Source organism: Curcuma longa, unplaced genomic scaffold (assembly GCF_044706935.1).
Source record: "Curcuma longa cultivar G26 ecotype Majalengka, Jawa Barat unplaced genomic scaffold, ITB_CL_G26_1.1 contig_4294, whole genome shotgun sequence".
NCBI lineage: Eukaryota > Viridiplantae > Streptophyta > Magnoliopsida > Zingiberales > Zingiberaceae > Curcuma > Curcuma longa.
In genome coordinates, this window is record NW_027434113.1 from 19,500 (window position 1) to 35,140 (window position 15,641).

The 15,641-nt window shown below is 38.5% G+C and overlaps 2 protein-coding genes across 2 annotated transcripts; one reads left to right on the forward strand and one right to left on the reverse strand.

Annotated features, from left to right (window-relative positions):
- The first annotated feature begins 405 nt into the window (after positions 1-405).
- LOC141819369 (transcription factor MYB1-like) lies at positions 406-1,625 on the forward strand. Its single transcript, XM_074706694.1, has 2 exons — positions 406-811; positions 910-1,625. Exons 1-2 carry the CDS (start codon positions 504-506, stop codon positions 1,388-1,390), a joined length of 789 nt encoding a protein of 262 aa, XP_074562795.1. The 5' UTR covers positions 406-503; the 3' UTR covers positions 1,391-1,625.
- Positions 1,626-12,001: 10,376 nt separating this feature from the next.
- On the reverse strand, positions 12,002-15,067 carry LOC141819365 (putative inactive receptor kinase At4g23740). The gene is made up of 2 exons (XM_074706692.1): positions 13,737-15,067; positions 12,002-12,786 (listed from the first exon to the last, which is right to left on the reverse strand). The coding sequence occupies exons 1-2, from the start codon at positions 15,046-15,048 to the stop codon at positions 12,131-12,133; spliced, it is 1,968 nt and encodes a 655-aa protein (XP_074562793.1). The 5' UTR covers positions 15,049-15,067; the 3' UTR covers positions 12,002-12,130.
- Positions 15,068-15,641: the final 574 nt, after the last annotated feature.

The window sequence follows — 15,641 nt, forward strand, 5'->3', positions numbered from 1 at the left end:
TTATTTTTCCATTCAAATTTCCAACATGTGATTGGCTAGGATAGAATTTATCCATGCTTAATTCAATTTATTTATTTATCCTCTGTGTGTGTGATTAAGATAGTGCTAGCCACTGGTTATCCCGTGATAGAATTTGACCTTGCACAGCAGAATGTTATTCTTCCAAACCCAACACGTGCAGCATGGAGCTAGCTAGGAAGATAAGATCCAGCATGAAGTTAATGGTCCCTACAATGGTCGGCTAGCTCATGTCAAAGTTAAAAGCTGAAGAAAATTGTGCAGCAATCCTGCAATTAATTCAGTGATCGAGAATGCGTAGCCGCAAATCAAAGAAATCTCCCTCAGCTTCCACCAAAAAAAGGACTAACAAGACAAGGAAAAGAAACACCACCTCATCTCTTCCAATTCTACGTACTATTTATTTCAACCCCTTCCCGTTGCCCCATTAATTTGTAGATCAAGAGTACTCGAATTCGATTGAAAGCAGATCAGATATCATCGAGATGAGGCATCCGGGAGGTGGATCGACTAGTGGGGCCACGCCCACGCCCACCCCCACGCCCTGCTGCAGCAAGATCGGGATGAAGCGCGGGCCGTGGACGGCGGAGGAGGACGAGGTGCTGGCCAGCTTCGTGCGGCAGGAAGGGGAGGGCCGGTGGCGCACGCTGCCGAAGCGCGCGGGGCTGCTCCGGTGCGGCAAGAGCTGCCGCCTCCGGTGGATGAACTACCTCCGCCCCTCCGTCAAGCGCGGCCCCATCGCTCCCGACGAGGAGGACCTCATCCTTCGCCTCCACCGCCTCCTCGGCAACAGGCATGCACGCACGCATGCACATCCATGTTCCTGCTCCATAATCTTCCCGGTTAACTAATTAGGGTTTCGTTGTTTTGAACTGCTAATTAATAAAACAGGTGGTCGCTGATCGCCGGGCGCATCCCCGGCCGCACGGACAACGAGATCAAGAACTACTGGAACACGCACCTCAGCAAGAAGCTCATCAAGCAAGGCATCGATCCTCGCACCCACAAGCCCTTCCTCACTGCACCATCCACTCCGACGCAATCACCTCCCACCGTAAACCCTAATTGCACTACTCCCTTACTGCAGCCCCCTCAAGTTCTGTCATCCAGCACCAATAATTTCAACGCTGGCAATGTCCTCGGATGGTCCGGGCAGGTCGGGGGCGGCGGCGACGACTTCTTCTGCAACGATCCGATCTTTGAATCATTCATCAACACGGAGATGTTCATGCAGCATGATAACAACGCCATTGTCCATCACAGTGGAAGTGATCAAATATTGGACGACAATAGGCATGGTGAGATGATGAATGATCCAAGTTTTGGGCTTGAAGGAGGCTTATGGGATCACACCTTCCATTACTTTGGTTAGTTTGGATGAGCAATATTAATTGCGTGGAATTAATTGGTAATTAAGTTACATATTATGCGAACGACTAGCTTTTTCTCTTTCAAGAAATTCTATAACTATTTATGTGTGTGCGCAATTGACTAATTGCAAGTATAGTATATCGATTCCTTGTATCAAGGGAACCTGTTATGAAGGTGTAACTAATTAGAGAATTCAATAAGCAGTATCTATCCATTTTGCCAATGTATGATTAATCATTGGCATGTAATACATACATTTTATGGCACATTTTATGCATTAATTAATTAACTTCCATCATTTCCTGGGTGGTATATGATTGATTGATTTCATCAACTAATGGAATTATTAATTATGATGCAAAAATTAATCTTAAAATGCATGACAATTTTAAAGTATAACAAAGTAACTAACTACATTTCATTTATAATAATTCTTCCTGCAGCGTGCAACTAAATTTTGGGTGAATGATTATTCCTATATTTATTGGATACTCTCAAGTTGGCTTATATATCTATGTTCGATCAAGTCATGATCTATTTGCAATATTAGTCAGTAAAAGGATCGGCATTTGCATTCTTTTTTGTTTTCTTTTATATATTATGTTAAACTACACTGTAATTTCATTGCCCACAAAAATATTACTATTATTTTGTGAATTATGATGGCAAATATTTATTTTAGTACCTCATCTAATACAGTTTGATTATTTCAAAATCTTTTCATCATATTATATATAAAGCCATTGTTAAATCCTAAATGTTCTTGATTTAGGATGATTTTGAATTATAACTTGGATTCTAATTTCTTGATGAGAATTTCAAAAATTGAATTTAAGTTTATATATATATAGAGTCCAATGAGTGAATTAATATTAACTTAGACACTTGAGGTCAGTAATTGACCTAAAAATAGTATATACTAATAATGCTAGTTTTCTAACTTGAACGGGGATTGATTATATTTTAATACATAATTTTTATGTATTAAATGCTAGCCTAGATCTTTAGATAATTTATATAGTTTGACATCTCGAATTTATATGATCTTTAGAACAACTTTCCAATTGATATGTACATATAATTTTTTATGACCTCTTTTTCTCTTTCATAATTATTCATCCTGATACTTGTTTGGAATGTATATATGTCATTACAATTGTTAACAACAAGATCTGGGCTAATCATCAAATAAATATCAATTTAATTAAATGGCTTGGGTATTAGCATTAAAAAACCACATGAACACAAATAATAATAATAATAATAATAACCAAACTAATATGCTGATGAATGAATATTATATGTAGATCAACATGCTTAATCATGCTAATTCTACATGAATATAAACGTGTTAATTACAATATTATAGAGGTAATTAGGTCATACATATTTTTTCCTTGTTTTCCATTCTTAATACAGGTAAGTTATATTGATCTTTTCTTTCTCCTTTTTGTTTCTTTATACTTAGGAATGGACCATCTTTTTACTGTCCATTCTCCAGAGTAAAATATGGATGAAAGAATATATATAGTTCATATAAATACTTTTGTGAATGCATTTAGAATGACATGAAACTACTAAATTTGGCAGATGATGATTAGTAATCTGCATTCATTTGTGGGATGACGATTTAATATATTTTAGAAAATAGTATGAAAAAGTAATTACTATTGATTTTAAAAACAAATATTTTGATTTATGCACAATGATAACAGTGGTTAATGATAGGGGTGATTAATATATATATTTTTAAAATTCGATCTGAGGCTAGATAAAATAATGAGAATATATAATGTATTAAACTACTCAAGTAAAAAAGAAAAAAAATCTTGTTTATATATGGGCATGCATATATATATTAAAAACATGCATTTTGATCAATTTTTTGTATGAAACAAGGTAATAAGAACATATATATGTTTTACAGGTCCTTCAAACTAAGTGCATTAGAAGTCTTCAATATACTTGAAAATATTATTATTATTGGCCTCTACTGAACTTTTCGATTCAGAGGCAACCAAACTCTGACTTGATATGTTACAAGCCAAGTCAATATTGCAATATAATGTATCACAATAACATTATTAACAATATAATGCATCACATATACGTAAATCATGAAGAGAGGAATTCTTGCTTGTATAATTATTTGTAAATTTATCACACACACAAAAAAAAGAACATTTGCAAATTCACTCTGACTTGCCGGCTTGTTGGACCATAGAAAAATCAACCATGATATATATTTCCTAATAATGAAGTCAAAGAAGACAGATATAGTTTTTTTTTCTAATAAAAAAAAGTAATCGCAATGGGGCACATAGTTCGGAATTTGTGTCGTTTAAATGCAGTTAAATTTCCTATATATTACTGATAGGTAAAGTTCAAAAGCCAAATTGTTTCTCAATTATTATCTGTCGAGTTCTCGAGTATTTGGGAAAATAAACTTTCAAGGACAAAATTAAAATTTTATAACGTTAAAAAATGGGATTTGTCACCCAAAGGAAAAAAAAAATGAAAAATGAAAAACTTGTATGAAAATTAGAAGACTGTTTGTTTAGGTGTGACTGGAGGTTGGCTCGATTACAAACAGAGATACATGCAATCCAGAAGTTAAATTATTGACAAGGGATATGAAGGTACAAACGAAAGAGAAGCATGCACATACATGCACTTTATATATTCTGCTCACCTACCAGTAATTGCATACTACTCCTTGACCTATATATTGCATAAGCTCCAACGAGAAAGGTAGTTGCTAGTCTCTGTATTCTAGGTATTCGATTCAAAGAACAGTATATTATGATATATATATATATATATATAACTTAAATGTCAAATTAAATTGATTTTGATGTTTGAAATGTATGATTTGTCGTTGTTCTACCTAACATGTCATGTTATTCTCTCTTTGACGAAATTAAACTTGCATTATGGATATTTTGATCTCAGAATCATAGTAAATGAGCTAAATGCATGTACAAACAAGGAGACTCTTCAACTCCAAATTAACAAGAAGGTTAGCAGAAGGCTTATATGAAGTTGGTAGAACACTGATGGCTAAAAATATAATTAGTCCGAAGTATATATAATTCCATTTTATTAGAGCTCATATTTTATTAGGCTAACCGAAGTATATATATATACATTTCAATTTGGTCTATCTTTTGACGAGATAGACATTGTCGATGTTTCCTGAATATATATTTTCAGTTGCCATCAAGCTAAGTAATAATTGCTCAAACAACAAGCCTAAAGAAAAAACATTGCTGAAAGACTAGCTACAGTAGTACTGATCAGCGTTAGCATTGACTATATATATTGAAGAATTAATATTTATATATAACATCAAACTAAAGAAGACATTTCATCAGCTCTAGAGATGCAATTGAGTAAAGTACGATGAGGCCAGAATTAAGAGAAGAATAGAGATGTAATTTTAGACGAGATCATTAATTATAACTAAATGAATGTTAGACATTATGCACCTGTAAGATCCAAACGCTTACTGGAGATGGATCCTTAATTTCCCTGCTTGTTCACTGTGAGTGAGAAGGGCATGCTAAGGAATTAAGCATGAGAAGAGACTGCTGCATTGCGTTGATATATATATATATATATATTCTTAAGCCACGGAATGCTATGCCCAGCCTCAATTCGAATTCTAGCTACTATATATATAAAATACGTGTGCAGCTGCCGATCAATAAGAGAAATGCAACTGCCAATCCAACATTCCAATCCCAAAAGTGCAGAATGGGTTGGGGGATAATTTTTAGCTACTGCACAATCAACCACCTTTCTTGCATATTCTCCTCGAGAAAATAGTTCGTGCTAAAATTGCCAGCAAATAAACATTATCATGACTTCAGTCTTTATTGATATATAGTTTTAGTTCTTCTTGTGCATACAGCAATGTGGAGGGTATATGTACTAGTGGCCTACTTATCCATCTCTGGCTGGTTGATGAAGTGTGGGACCTCTTGGCATGAGCTCATCATCTCTTTCAAATTCATGCAGGCATTTTATATTACTTATTAATCGACATATAGAAATCTGTCTGATTTTTTTTTTCAATCATAAAGTTTTGAGATTGTATTCGTAATCATAAATCAGATCTACAGATTGGATATAGTTGATGATTAATTAAACTGCCAAATCTGCATCCAATATTTTTAGCATTGATTACGCAGAAGTATAAACATCAATGATTTATCAACACATGATTAATTGATGATAAAGTTTTGCTTGAACGTTTGTATGGCCTGTTTTTTTGCTGAAGGTTCGATAGGTAACCGGAACAATAGGGCTTTAATTAGCACCAACGAATATACTGCATGTATACCAGTACAAGTTGTGTATCGGTATGTAACTGAAACAATAGGGTTTTGGCACCAACCAACAGACTGTGTGTCAGTACAAGTTGGAGCTAGTCGGCACGAATCAAGAAGAAAGAAGGTATAGCAGTGCTCTAGGTTCATATATTACCATTCAGAATGCATACAAGGATGAGTTGATCGAGATGTTCTACAGGTGTTCGGAGTTGAAGCTGACTGTCTTTAGGGTCCCATGTCTCGGTGACTGACCTAAAGGATACATCTTGGCATGAAATTCGGCTCAATTCTCTTGTCATGGTAAGACAAGAGCTTTCATAATACCACACTCGGTTCTCTCATTAATAATAATTTTTTAAAAATAAGTTAAGTATCTAAATTAGATTTCGTTCGATTAATTTTGAAAGTAAATAATTTTCTCTCTTAATTCGTTTATCAGATATAAATTTAAAACACAACTTATGTACAATCAAAAATCAACCTTCAAAATATTTGCCCCATTTGATCATATTCAAATTATAATCCTCTTATTACTCTTCTAATTGTGCATTACCACTGCACCACATCTGAGGACGGACCGTTTCTATTTGTTGTAAGTCTAGATAGCAACTCACAATCACATATGCAAAGAGAATATTGGATAATATTCCACAATCTAATTGTCGAAGATAAGTAGGATGTTCACAATTGAAATTACAAAACAAACTTAGGTTTATCTATTAAGATGACTTGAACTGATAATTTCAAAATGTCAAGCACGACCGATTGGGTGGTGTTGCTAGATTTTCTGAGGTGAGTTGCCAAGTGCCCATGTCGTTGATTGCTTGAGTTGCCAAGTTATATGAGCAACTTCCCAAGCTGTTCACCAAGTCTGAATGGGTCATCGATGCTTGCGCGTCGACTTCAAAGGTCGAGAGGTTGTGTCATCAAGAGCTAATTCGGGATGTTAAGTCACCCAATTGTCGAGCAGCGTCGGGATGTTAAGTCACCCAATTGTCGAGTGGGTCGTCAAATGCCAAGTTGGGAAGCAAAGACTGAGTGGATTGAAATGAGGGATGTCGATGTATGCGTTTGACGTATTTTTTTTAAAACAGATTCGTCTCCTCCGATGATGTTTTGAGGTCACTTTGGATATCGATTTCTCAAGATACAACACTAAAACCACGTCGACAACCAAGCACAGGTTGTTCATGGTGAATTGAGCATATACGATGATATCACGGGTAAAGCTGTCGAGTGGTATGCATGACAGAAGAAGAAAACGAGGGAGAACAAAGTGGAAGGAGATTCAATTTTTCAATCTATCATTTTCCTCCTGCTCGTAGCCTCCCTATATATAGGGCAGTTCCAATCCTTAGCCGCACTAATTGAATAGCCAAATGAAGGCTATTCAAGGCCTGAGTATAATGACAGTTGTCATTTCTGTCGAGCGATTACGGATTAGCCATTAACATCCGATCGTTTTAGATCCGACACATTAATGCGCCCATTACCCACATGAGCAAGAAGTAAAAAAAAGATTCAAGTGGCAAATATCGACTAATTAGACATGGGCAGAGCAAGATTCATTCGGTGCTTGCAAGTAGTGCTTGAACAAAAGCCACTTGAGGTTAGTGTAATTCGGATCCTGAATTCTCACTCCCTCATGTAGGCTACGTGCGCATGCATCCACAACTTTCACAGTTGTGATTTATTTTAAACCAGCCTTAATGCCTCTTAACTCCTAATGTGGGACTAACATCCCATTCACAATGGAGTTGAGTCATCTTCAATCCACCACTTTTTCATTCACATTTTTCAACAATCTGTCACATAAATGGAAATAGGATATATAATGACATTTAACAGTTGAGTCGTGTATATGATAGGTAGGTGTTAACCTTTGAACCTTCCTTTGTGAAGATCTATTTGCTTACTGGCTAACCAATAGACGCGATGTCTTTGAATTGTTCTACTGTTTGTATAAGTATTGACATATCTTATCTAGGACTCTTCCTGATACAACTCAGTTTTTATGAGTGTGTTCATTCTTAGTCATGAACACGTCTGATTCTGCGAGAAGTTCTAAGAATTATGTCTTTCAATTTTCTTCGAAGCGACCTCACTTCTTTCTCACATAAATGATCTCATAAGAGTATTCTACATTACCACACTATATCATTAAAAGTGTATGCTTAACTTCAATCCATTCATTGGTCTGTTAGATAGTTCCCCCAAAGTGATCTACTTAGTCGGTGCAGTTAGGTTGTCATTTCAAATCTAGTTCTTAGGATCTTCAGCTCAGCATAGGTTGAGTTTCATTTGCACCAATATATTCCACCGACATTAAGCCTATCCCTCACGATGGAGCTCGCAACTGACTCTTTGTTTAACCCTTTGGTTAGTGGATTCACTAAATTATCCTTTGACTTTACCAATCAATAATGATAACTCCTGTTGAGAGTATTTGTCTAATGGTATTGTATCTATGGCGTATATGTTTAGACTTACTATTATATAGATGACTCTATGCACGACCATTGCTGATTGACTATCATAATGTATGTAAATTGCTGGCACATATTTCATCCATCTAGAAAGTGCACAGTTTAAGAATATCCTCGGAAAGATAACAGCTAATCTACTGCTCAGGTGAAGAAGTTGCGGTCAACCCATGCGGGTCAACCTGCATGAGTAAAAACCCGCTCAAGTACCTTTTTGGATAAACCTCTCAAGCTCCTTTTTCATAGTTGACTAACTATGCGGGAGCATTCCCACTTGACAATGTCCTTAGTATATCATTCGAAGAGCAAGAACATCCCCGCACAAGAACATCCCTCCAAACTTGACCTCTCTACTTATTTTATTCCATCATTTCTACTAATAGTTACCTAGCTGTGAGTTTGATAGCGTGCAGTGCTTGGAGCATAGGTGTACTAGCAGTGGTTGGTCGCGCAGGAGGATAATAGTAGAAGGGCACTTATCATGTCAGGTACGGTGAGGCAAGGTCAGCCATGGACCTTCATTTGTACTTGTCAAAGGTGTTAGATGTTGTCTCCGATAGGAGGTTATTATAGCAGAGTGTCAAATGTTGTCTTAGACAAGAGGTGACAGTTGTTGCCCACATATGAGGTTGACTTCCGCCCTTACCGAACACTAATAGCTAGAGCATGTGGTTGTCCATATGGAGTTTGACCTCTACCTTATATAGGGAGAAGGAAGTCCACCGAAGACAAGGGATCACAAAGAAGCAAACTGTCCATCCACTGTGAGTGGTTTGAAGCCAAGGCAAGGGTTGACTTGATGATCAACATCTGTGCTTCTTCTTTCTTTCGCTCTAGCCAAAGTCCGAGTATTGATTCACAGATCAGAGACACGTCGAAAACTCGTTTGAGTGTGTGGGAAAAGAAGCTTAATTTGTCGGATTTTCACAAGTAGGAGACTCGTTCAAGTAGCGGACAGGAGTCTCGCTCAAGTGCACAAGATCAGAAGCTCTATCGGATTTGAACCAAAATGGAGAATTTAGGCGGCTCGAGTGCATGGGGAAGCAAAATGGAGAATTATGGTTGGACAGCTAGGGAGAGCGGTGGTGAATCACATCACTTTTGGCGTTGACCTGCTCCCAGTTCAGGTGGACCAACTAGGGTGGAGACCAACTTGAGTGGAGATTAGTTCGGATGAATACCAGTTCAAGTGAAGATCCAGCTCGGACACAGAAGAATGAAAATTATCAGCCTATATGTTTCAAAGTTGATAGTCAGAGTGGATCAGAAATTCTATTGGATTCAAATTCGAAAGAAATGATACGGCAGGACTTACACGTATCTAATTACTCAATACTCAAATTGCGGCAGCATTTTCAAGCGATGGGTTCTCGAGTTTGACCCATGAGTCGTCACAGCATTGAGTTGACTCATGAATTCGAAAACAAAACCACTGCTTTCCTCTGTTGAATTTGATTAACGGATGACACCATTATTTCAAGTATTAAATGCTGATGTGAGAAATTTCTGAAAGAGAAATCACATGGCATGGCTTTGGATTCCCCCTTTTCAAGTCGACCTCAGTTTTACAGCGTGGCTACAACACCAAACTCAAGTGAATGCCAAACTTTGCCCCAACGATGAGATTTCTGGAAACATTGCATGATTGGCAATAAATACAAGGAAAGCTATCATTATTTGTGAATACTTTAGAATTTTAAAGGATGTACTGTAGCACAGATGACCGTGGATTATTTTTCTTGTAAAAAAATGAAATTCATTATCTTAGCAATCCTATAACCATTTATAAAAAGGTAAATCAAAAAATTGAATTGATCATTACTGACTTTCGAGATTCAAATCTTGTATCTTCTGTAACTCTGCTCCATCGTAATAAAAAAATGATAAATCTCAGTTAGCCTCATTGACTATCGGTGATCAGTTGGTTCTATAAAAATTTCTTATCGGAATTAGGTAAAAGAAGTGCACAACGGCTAGTCTAGACGTTCATCATCGTTTGATTGCGCTCCTCATTTGGAGGAAAATTTCTACAAATACGTCATAGCTGAGATTGAATCATAGGTGCATGGGTGACGACGATATCCTACTGTAGCACCATGTCTCGCAGAGACTATTTCATCGTAATCAATTCAGCTATATCCCGAAAACAGACACGTGATATTACTAACGTTACGATTAGGTATCGATCTGAGATGAATTTCATCATGCTTTTAATATCTGTGTATCTGAACGAAGTAGCGGATCGGCGGACCCCATTTTTCCTGCGGCAGCTACTCAAGCCCCCTCGCTCGCTCAGGTCTCTCTGATTCGTCAGGGTGCGCGATCGGCCGCCTCCCACCGCGCTAGGGTTTCGTTCGTGCTAGTGGTGGAGGTGCTGAATCGGAGAGATTAATAGGAAGGAGATGGCACGGGTTCCGCTTGGTCTGTCGGCAGCCGCAGTGACCTTCCTCTTCGGCATTGTGCTGATGCCCGCCGTCCGGGCCCAGACTCAGGCGCCCTCTCCTGCCAGCGATCGTGAGGCTTTATTCCTTACATATCCTTCTTTTCCTGGATCGAATGAAACACTTTTTTATTTAGGTTTTGTGTTTTTGAATCCATGCACATCACTGTTTTATGCACCACGTTCTATTTTTCCTGTATGATTAATGATCATTGCGACGTACGCCTTCTCGACGATGCAATTTTTGTTCCGAGATACAAAGGATTTAACGGGAAAATGTCTATAAGCTTCGCGTTTTTAATCACTCTGCTGCTGCTGATGGTTTTGCGTTTCGTGGAAAACATTGTTATGTTCACTCAAAAATCTATTTTTTGAAAGAATAGGTCAAATTATTTGAGATTATTTTGTCTTGAACATCAAAGTTTACTCGACAAGTAGTACTTTTCTAAGTGAAAACAATGATCTTTTAGTTTAATTTGGTACAAACCCAACTTTTTTTTTATCCTACTACTAAATCCAGATTGACTTTGAGAATCTAAAAATATTTTCAAAAAGGGGCTGTTGCCAATAGAATAATGCATTGCATCAATGAAGGAAGCAACAAACTTGTGCAGGGGTATCAATTGATCAAGGAATAGCTTACGTGCTGATGCTGCTTGCCCTGGTGCTCACCTATCTCATCCACCCCTTGGATGCCTCCACCCCCTACAAGCTTTTCTGATGCGAATCTGCAGTAGAAAGGTTTGAAATGCTTCTGTTTTCTTTTTTTTTTTTCATCTTCTTTATTTATTTGTGCTCATGTAGTGGTAGTTTTAATGTAATTTTGGAAGTTTTCTAGATTGCTGTTTTCTTTGTTTTTATGAAGGAGATTGTTCTTCCTGCTTTATCTTCACGATTACTTGATCTCTTTAGGCAACGAAGTATTGGAGTTCTTGCAACGAAGTAAACAGGTTTTTAAGTGATCGGACTCTTTGATGAACATTCAAATCACGTTTAAACTTGAAGAAATGAACACCAGTTCATTAGTTAGACCAACCTAAGTCAATTTGGTTAAGCTGTAAGTCTTTTAGGTAATATATTCAAGATGATAAAAATTGTACAATTACACAAGCGGAAAAATCAACTAAAATTGAAAGTGCCAAAAACTATTCATGTTCTTTATAATTATTGGAACTCTACTCTTCTAAACACTGCAGTGACCTCATTCATCAGAAATTAGTAATAGTCAGGTACTTTTAACCATCTACTTAGTTAACATTCAAGACAATATTTCAAATTTCGCAATAATTTTAAAGAAACACAAGTTAGTGTTTCTACTTCTTATAAGCTCGATAAATAATCGTTTATTCAGATAATTTAGTCCCAGAACTGGTGAAATATTACTACTAGAGTCAAAAAAATCTGACAGGAGTACTGATAAATAATGATTTACTTTAGCAAGAAGCATTCCGGGGATCCTTCGTATAATGTATGAGAAAACATCATCATTCTGGAGTTGTTTGTGCTTCAATTTGTTGTCCTGGTGTTGAGGCTGCTGATCCAGATTCAGTTGAAGGTCGGTTTTCATTGTCGAACCTTCTAACTCCTTCGACCATTCTGACCAGTTCAGCCATCTTGGGCCTGAGCTCCGGGTTCCTTGTAACACAGTTCATTGCAATTTGAAGCAACTCCACCATCTCCTCTTCAATATTAGGACACCGCAAGAGCTCCACATCAAACACCTCAGCGGTCCATTCCTCGCGAACAACAGACTGAACCCAACGAACAAGATGAACCACCTCATCACCAACACCCCTTGCATGAATGGGAGATTTCCCTGTGAGCAACTCGAGCAAGAGGACACCAAAGCTGTAGACATCAGAGGCTTGGGTAGCTTTCCTTGTATCGACCAACTCAGGTGCCCGGTAGCCTGCCGTTCGAGGTGCAGTTCGGACTATAGAATTAACGAGGGATGACAAGCCCAGATCAGAGATGCAACCGTACTGCTGGCTGTTCAAGAAAACATTGGATGACTTGATGTTCCCATGGACAAGTTTCCCATTGTTTTTGTTGTGAATATGTGCGATTCCTCTTGCCGCTCCAAGTGATACCTTAAGCCTGGTTTCCCAACTAAAAGGAATTCTGTCCTGCCCTCTGTTTGCTGCAAAATATTAAAATTCATCATATTGCAATTTGCATTTGGCATTATTTACATTAAAAGGATAATACAGAAAATCAATTAAAAATTTTACTTCAAAATCTGAAAGTGCAAACAGAGAAGATTTAGAAAAATAATACATAAAATTAGACTTGTGGACTAATTAGGGATTTTATAAGCCAAAATTGACTGAAATTATAGTAACGTGGTTTAGCATTTATGAATAGAGGTTGGATCACGTTAATAAATTGATTATCTCATTTGAACAGTTCTTATTTAAAATTTTCAATTAAACGAGGTTAAACGACCAAGACTTAAGAGCCTGTTTTGATGAAAAATACAAGAGAAATTATGAATTTACCTAAATTAAGCTAAAGCATTCCCTAAACTGAAAGCAATTAGCTTGAGAAAATACTTAAGAAGCTAGGGATTATGCATAGAATAAAGAACTTCAAACTGAAGTAATCAGTAGTACCAGTTCAATAAAACAATTGTGCCTAAAGAAAAGTTGCATACGTGAGTCAGGTATTAACATGGTTAATCTGTATGATCGTTACATTTTGCAAAAGGCTATAGTCATCTAATAAACAATGTGGTGTGCTCTGAGTTAGATATAAATAATGCTTACTACTATACCAAGAAAAAAATTTCAAAGATGTTGATGGCATATAACGTAATGCAATATTGTCAACACTACGTTATCCTAAAAGGCAGGAGTTAAAAAAGGACTATAATTGCTACATGATAAATTGATTTGACAATTTCTAAGAAGTTGACTAGTCTCTAAATGTTCTATGTCAAACCATATAAATAGAGAACCTTTATAGTAGGAGAAAGATAAGCAATTGAAGGCTACTAACGTAAACTAACAAGTATCAATCTCACTTCATTGCTACACCTAAAAGAAACAATATACCAACTTCATAGAGTAAAGACAGTAAAGAGCACTTTACCATGTAACAAGGAAGAAACGCTGCCTTGGCTGAAGTAGTCATACACCATGAGCTTCTCATCTTTGGAGTAGTAATATGCTTGTAACCCCACTACATTTTCATGTTTGATCCTCCCTACCATCTCCATCTGCTGCTCAAACTCTTTCTTTCCGACTCCAACTTCCTTCAGCCGCTTCACCACCACGATAGTTGCATCTTCAAGCACAGCTTTATATGTAGTCCCGTATGTCCCTTTCCCCAGAGCCTCAGCAGAAGACCTCAGCAGATCTTCTAAGTCAAAAATAAATGTGCAGCCCTCGAAGAAAACAAGATGGTTGTTCGCTTCATGACCTCCAGACACAGCCTTCTCTGGTGAATAATCCTCCTTGGACCATTTTCCTGACACCAATTTCTTGTCTCTCCTCTTCGAGCAGCAAAAATAGAGTAGTAGCGCGAGTATTAGAAACGCTAAACAACATCCTCCAATTATGGTCCAGAGAATTAGGGACGTCGCATTCAACTTCCTCATGGTCGTTGAGCTTGGGAAAGGAGAAAGAGCAGGAAGCAGTGGTGATGGTGGTGATGCCAACGTTAAAGAGTATGTAGATGCCAAAGTATTGTGATAGAAGGAAGAGTTTGGAAACCTTCGAAGGGATTTGGGAATTGAGCCATTAAGATGGTTATTGGAGAAATTAAGAAAGTGGAGGTTTGGGAGCTGAAGATCTGGAATTTCACCGGATAATGAGTTGTTGGAGAGGTTCAGAGTGGCAAGCTTAGTTAGATTGGAAATGGTACCTGGGATGCTCCCGTTGAACTCATTGAAGGAGAGATCGAGCGCCGTCAGATTCTTCCACGGTGAGAAATCTGTTGGCAGAGGACCAGATAAGCTGTTCAGCTGGAGGTGGAGGCCAGTAAGGGCAGTAAGATTGGCGAAGTCTGCTGGAAAGGAGCCGGTGAGGTTGTTGGATCGGAGGCTCAGGATCTGGAGGGCGGAGAGGCGGCTGAGAGTGTTTGGAGGGACTGGGCCGCTGAACCCGATCCCCGGAAGGCGAACAGAGACGACGCGGGAGCCATCAGGGCTGCAGGTGACACCGAACCAGCCGCTGCAGGCAGATGCGGACAGGCTCCAATTGAGACCGCGGCTGTGAGGGGTGGCTATGATGAAATCGAGCAACGCTTGCTTGTCGTCAACCAGATTCCCAGCATGATTTACAGTGGCGAAAGCCGACAACCAAAGGGCAAAAACCACCAAGAGTACTGACTTCCTAATCATTTCTTGCCCTAGTTTGAGATGAACACTCAATAGCACTATGCCAATCTCAATTTTCTGCATTTTCTTCTGCGAAACCAGAAATAGAATGCAAGAAGAATCAAGCTTGCCTCAAATTTCCCCCTTGGCTTGCCTCACATCGACAGCACGCAGGCAAACTGAGCTAGAGACTCGTGTGGAAGATCTTGGAATGGGACAGGAATCGGCAAGGGGGCAACGTAGCCGTTAAGAGAAAGCGAGAAACGAGGCGACGGTGTGGCGGCGTCGAAAGAAGCAAATACCCTGCCAGGGTTTTGGCTCAAAACTCAGTAGTAATGCGTCCGAAGCGGTCGGCCAGCGTTGGCGGCAATCAATGCGATCATTAACTCAAAGAAATGCGAGCGCCAACGAAGCGACTGAGAGAGAAGGAAGCGTTTAGTGCGGAGCATGGCAATAAATAAATCCAAGTCAGTCTCCATGTGAGATCAGAGCGAGTCGCGGAAGACGAAGAAGTAGAATATTGATCATAGGTGAGAGAAGCAAACCTCGGGAAGCTTTCACTATTGATCCGCCATTAACGAGCTCGAGGAGAGAGTGGGAAGACAGGCAGGACAACCAGGGACGCCATCGCTGACGGATCAAACGCTTCGTTCCAGATTATAAAGATTTACTTAAAC

What these genes read in the sequence shown, in the direction of transcription:
- LOC141819369 (XM_074706694.1), top strand. Translation starts at nt 504, where the DNA reads ATGAGGCATCCGGGAGGTGGATCGACTAGTGGGGCCACGCCCACGCCC. An exon ending in CACCGCCTCCTCGGCAACAG is followed by an intron (nt 812 to 909) that starts GCATGCACGCAC and finishes TTAATAAAACAG; the next exon opens with GTGGTCGCTGATCGCCGGGC.
- LOC141819365 (XM_074706692.1), bottom strand. Translation starts at nt 15,048, where the DNA reads ATGCAGAAAATTGAGATTGGCATAGTGCTATTGAGTGTTCATCTCAAA. An exon ending in CGTTTCTTCCTTGTTACATG is followed by an intron (nt 12,787 to 13,736) that starts GTAAAGTGCTCT and finishes AATATTTTGCAG; the next exon opens with CAAACAGAGGGCAGGACAGA.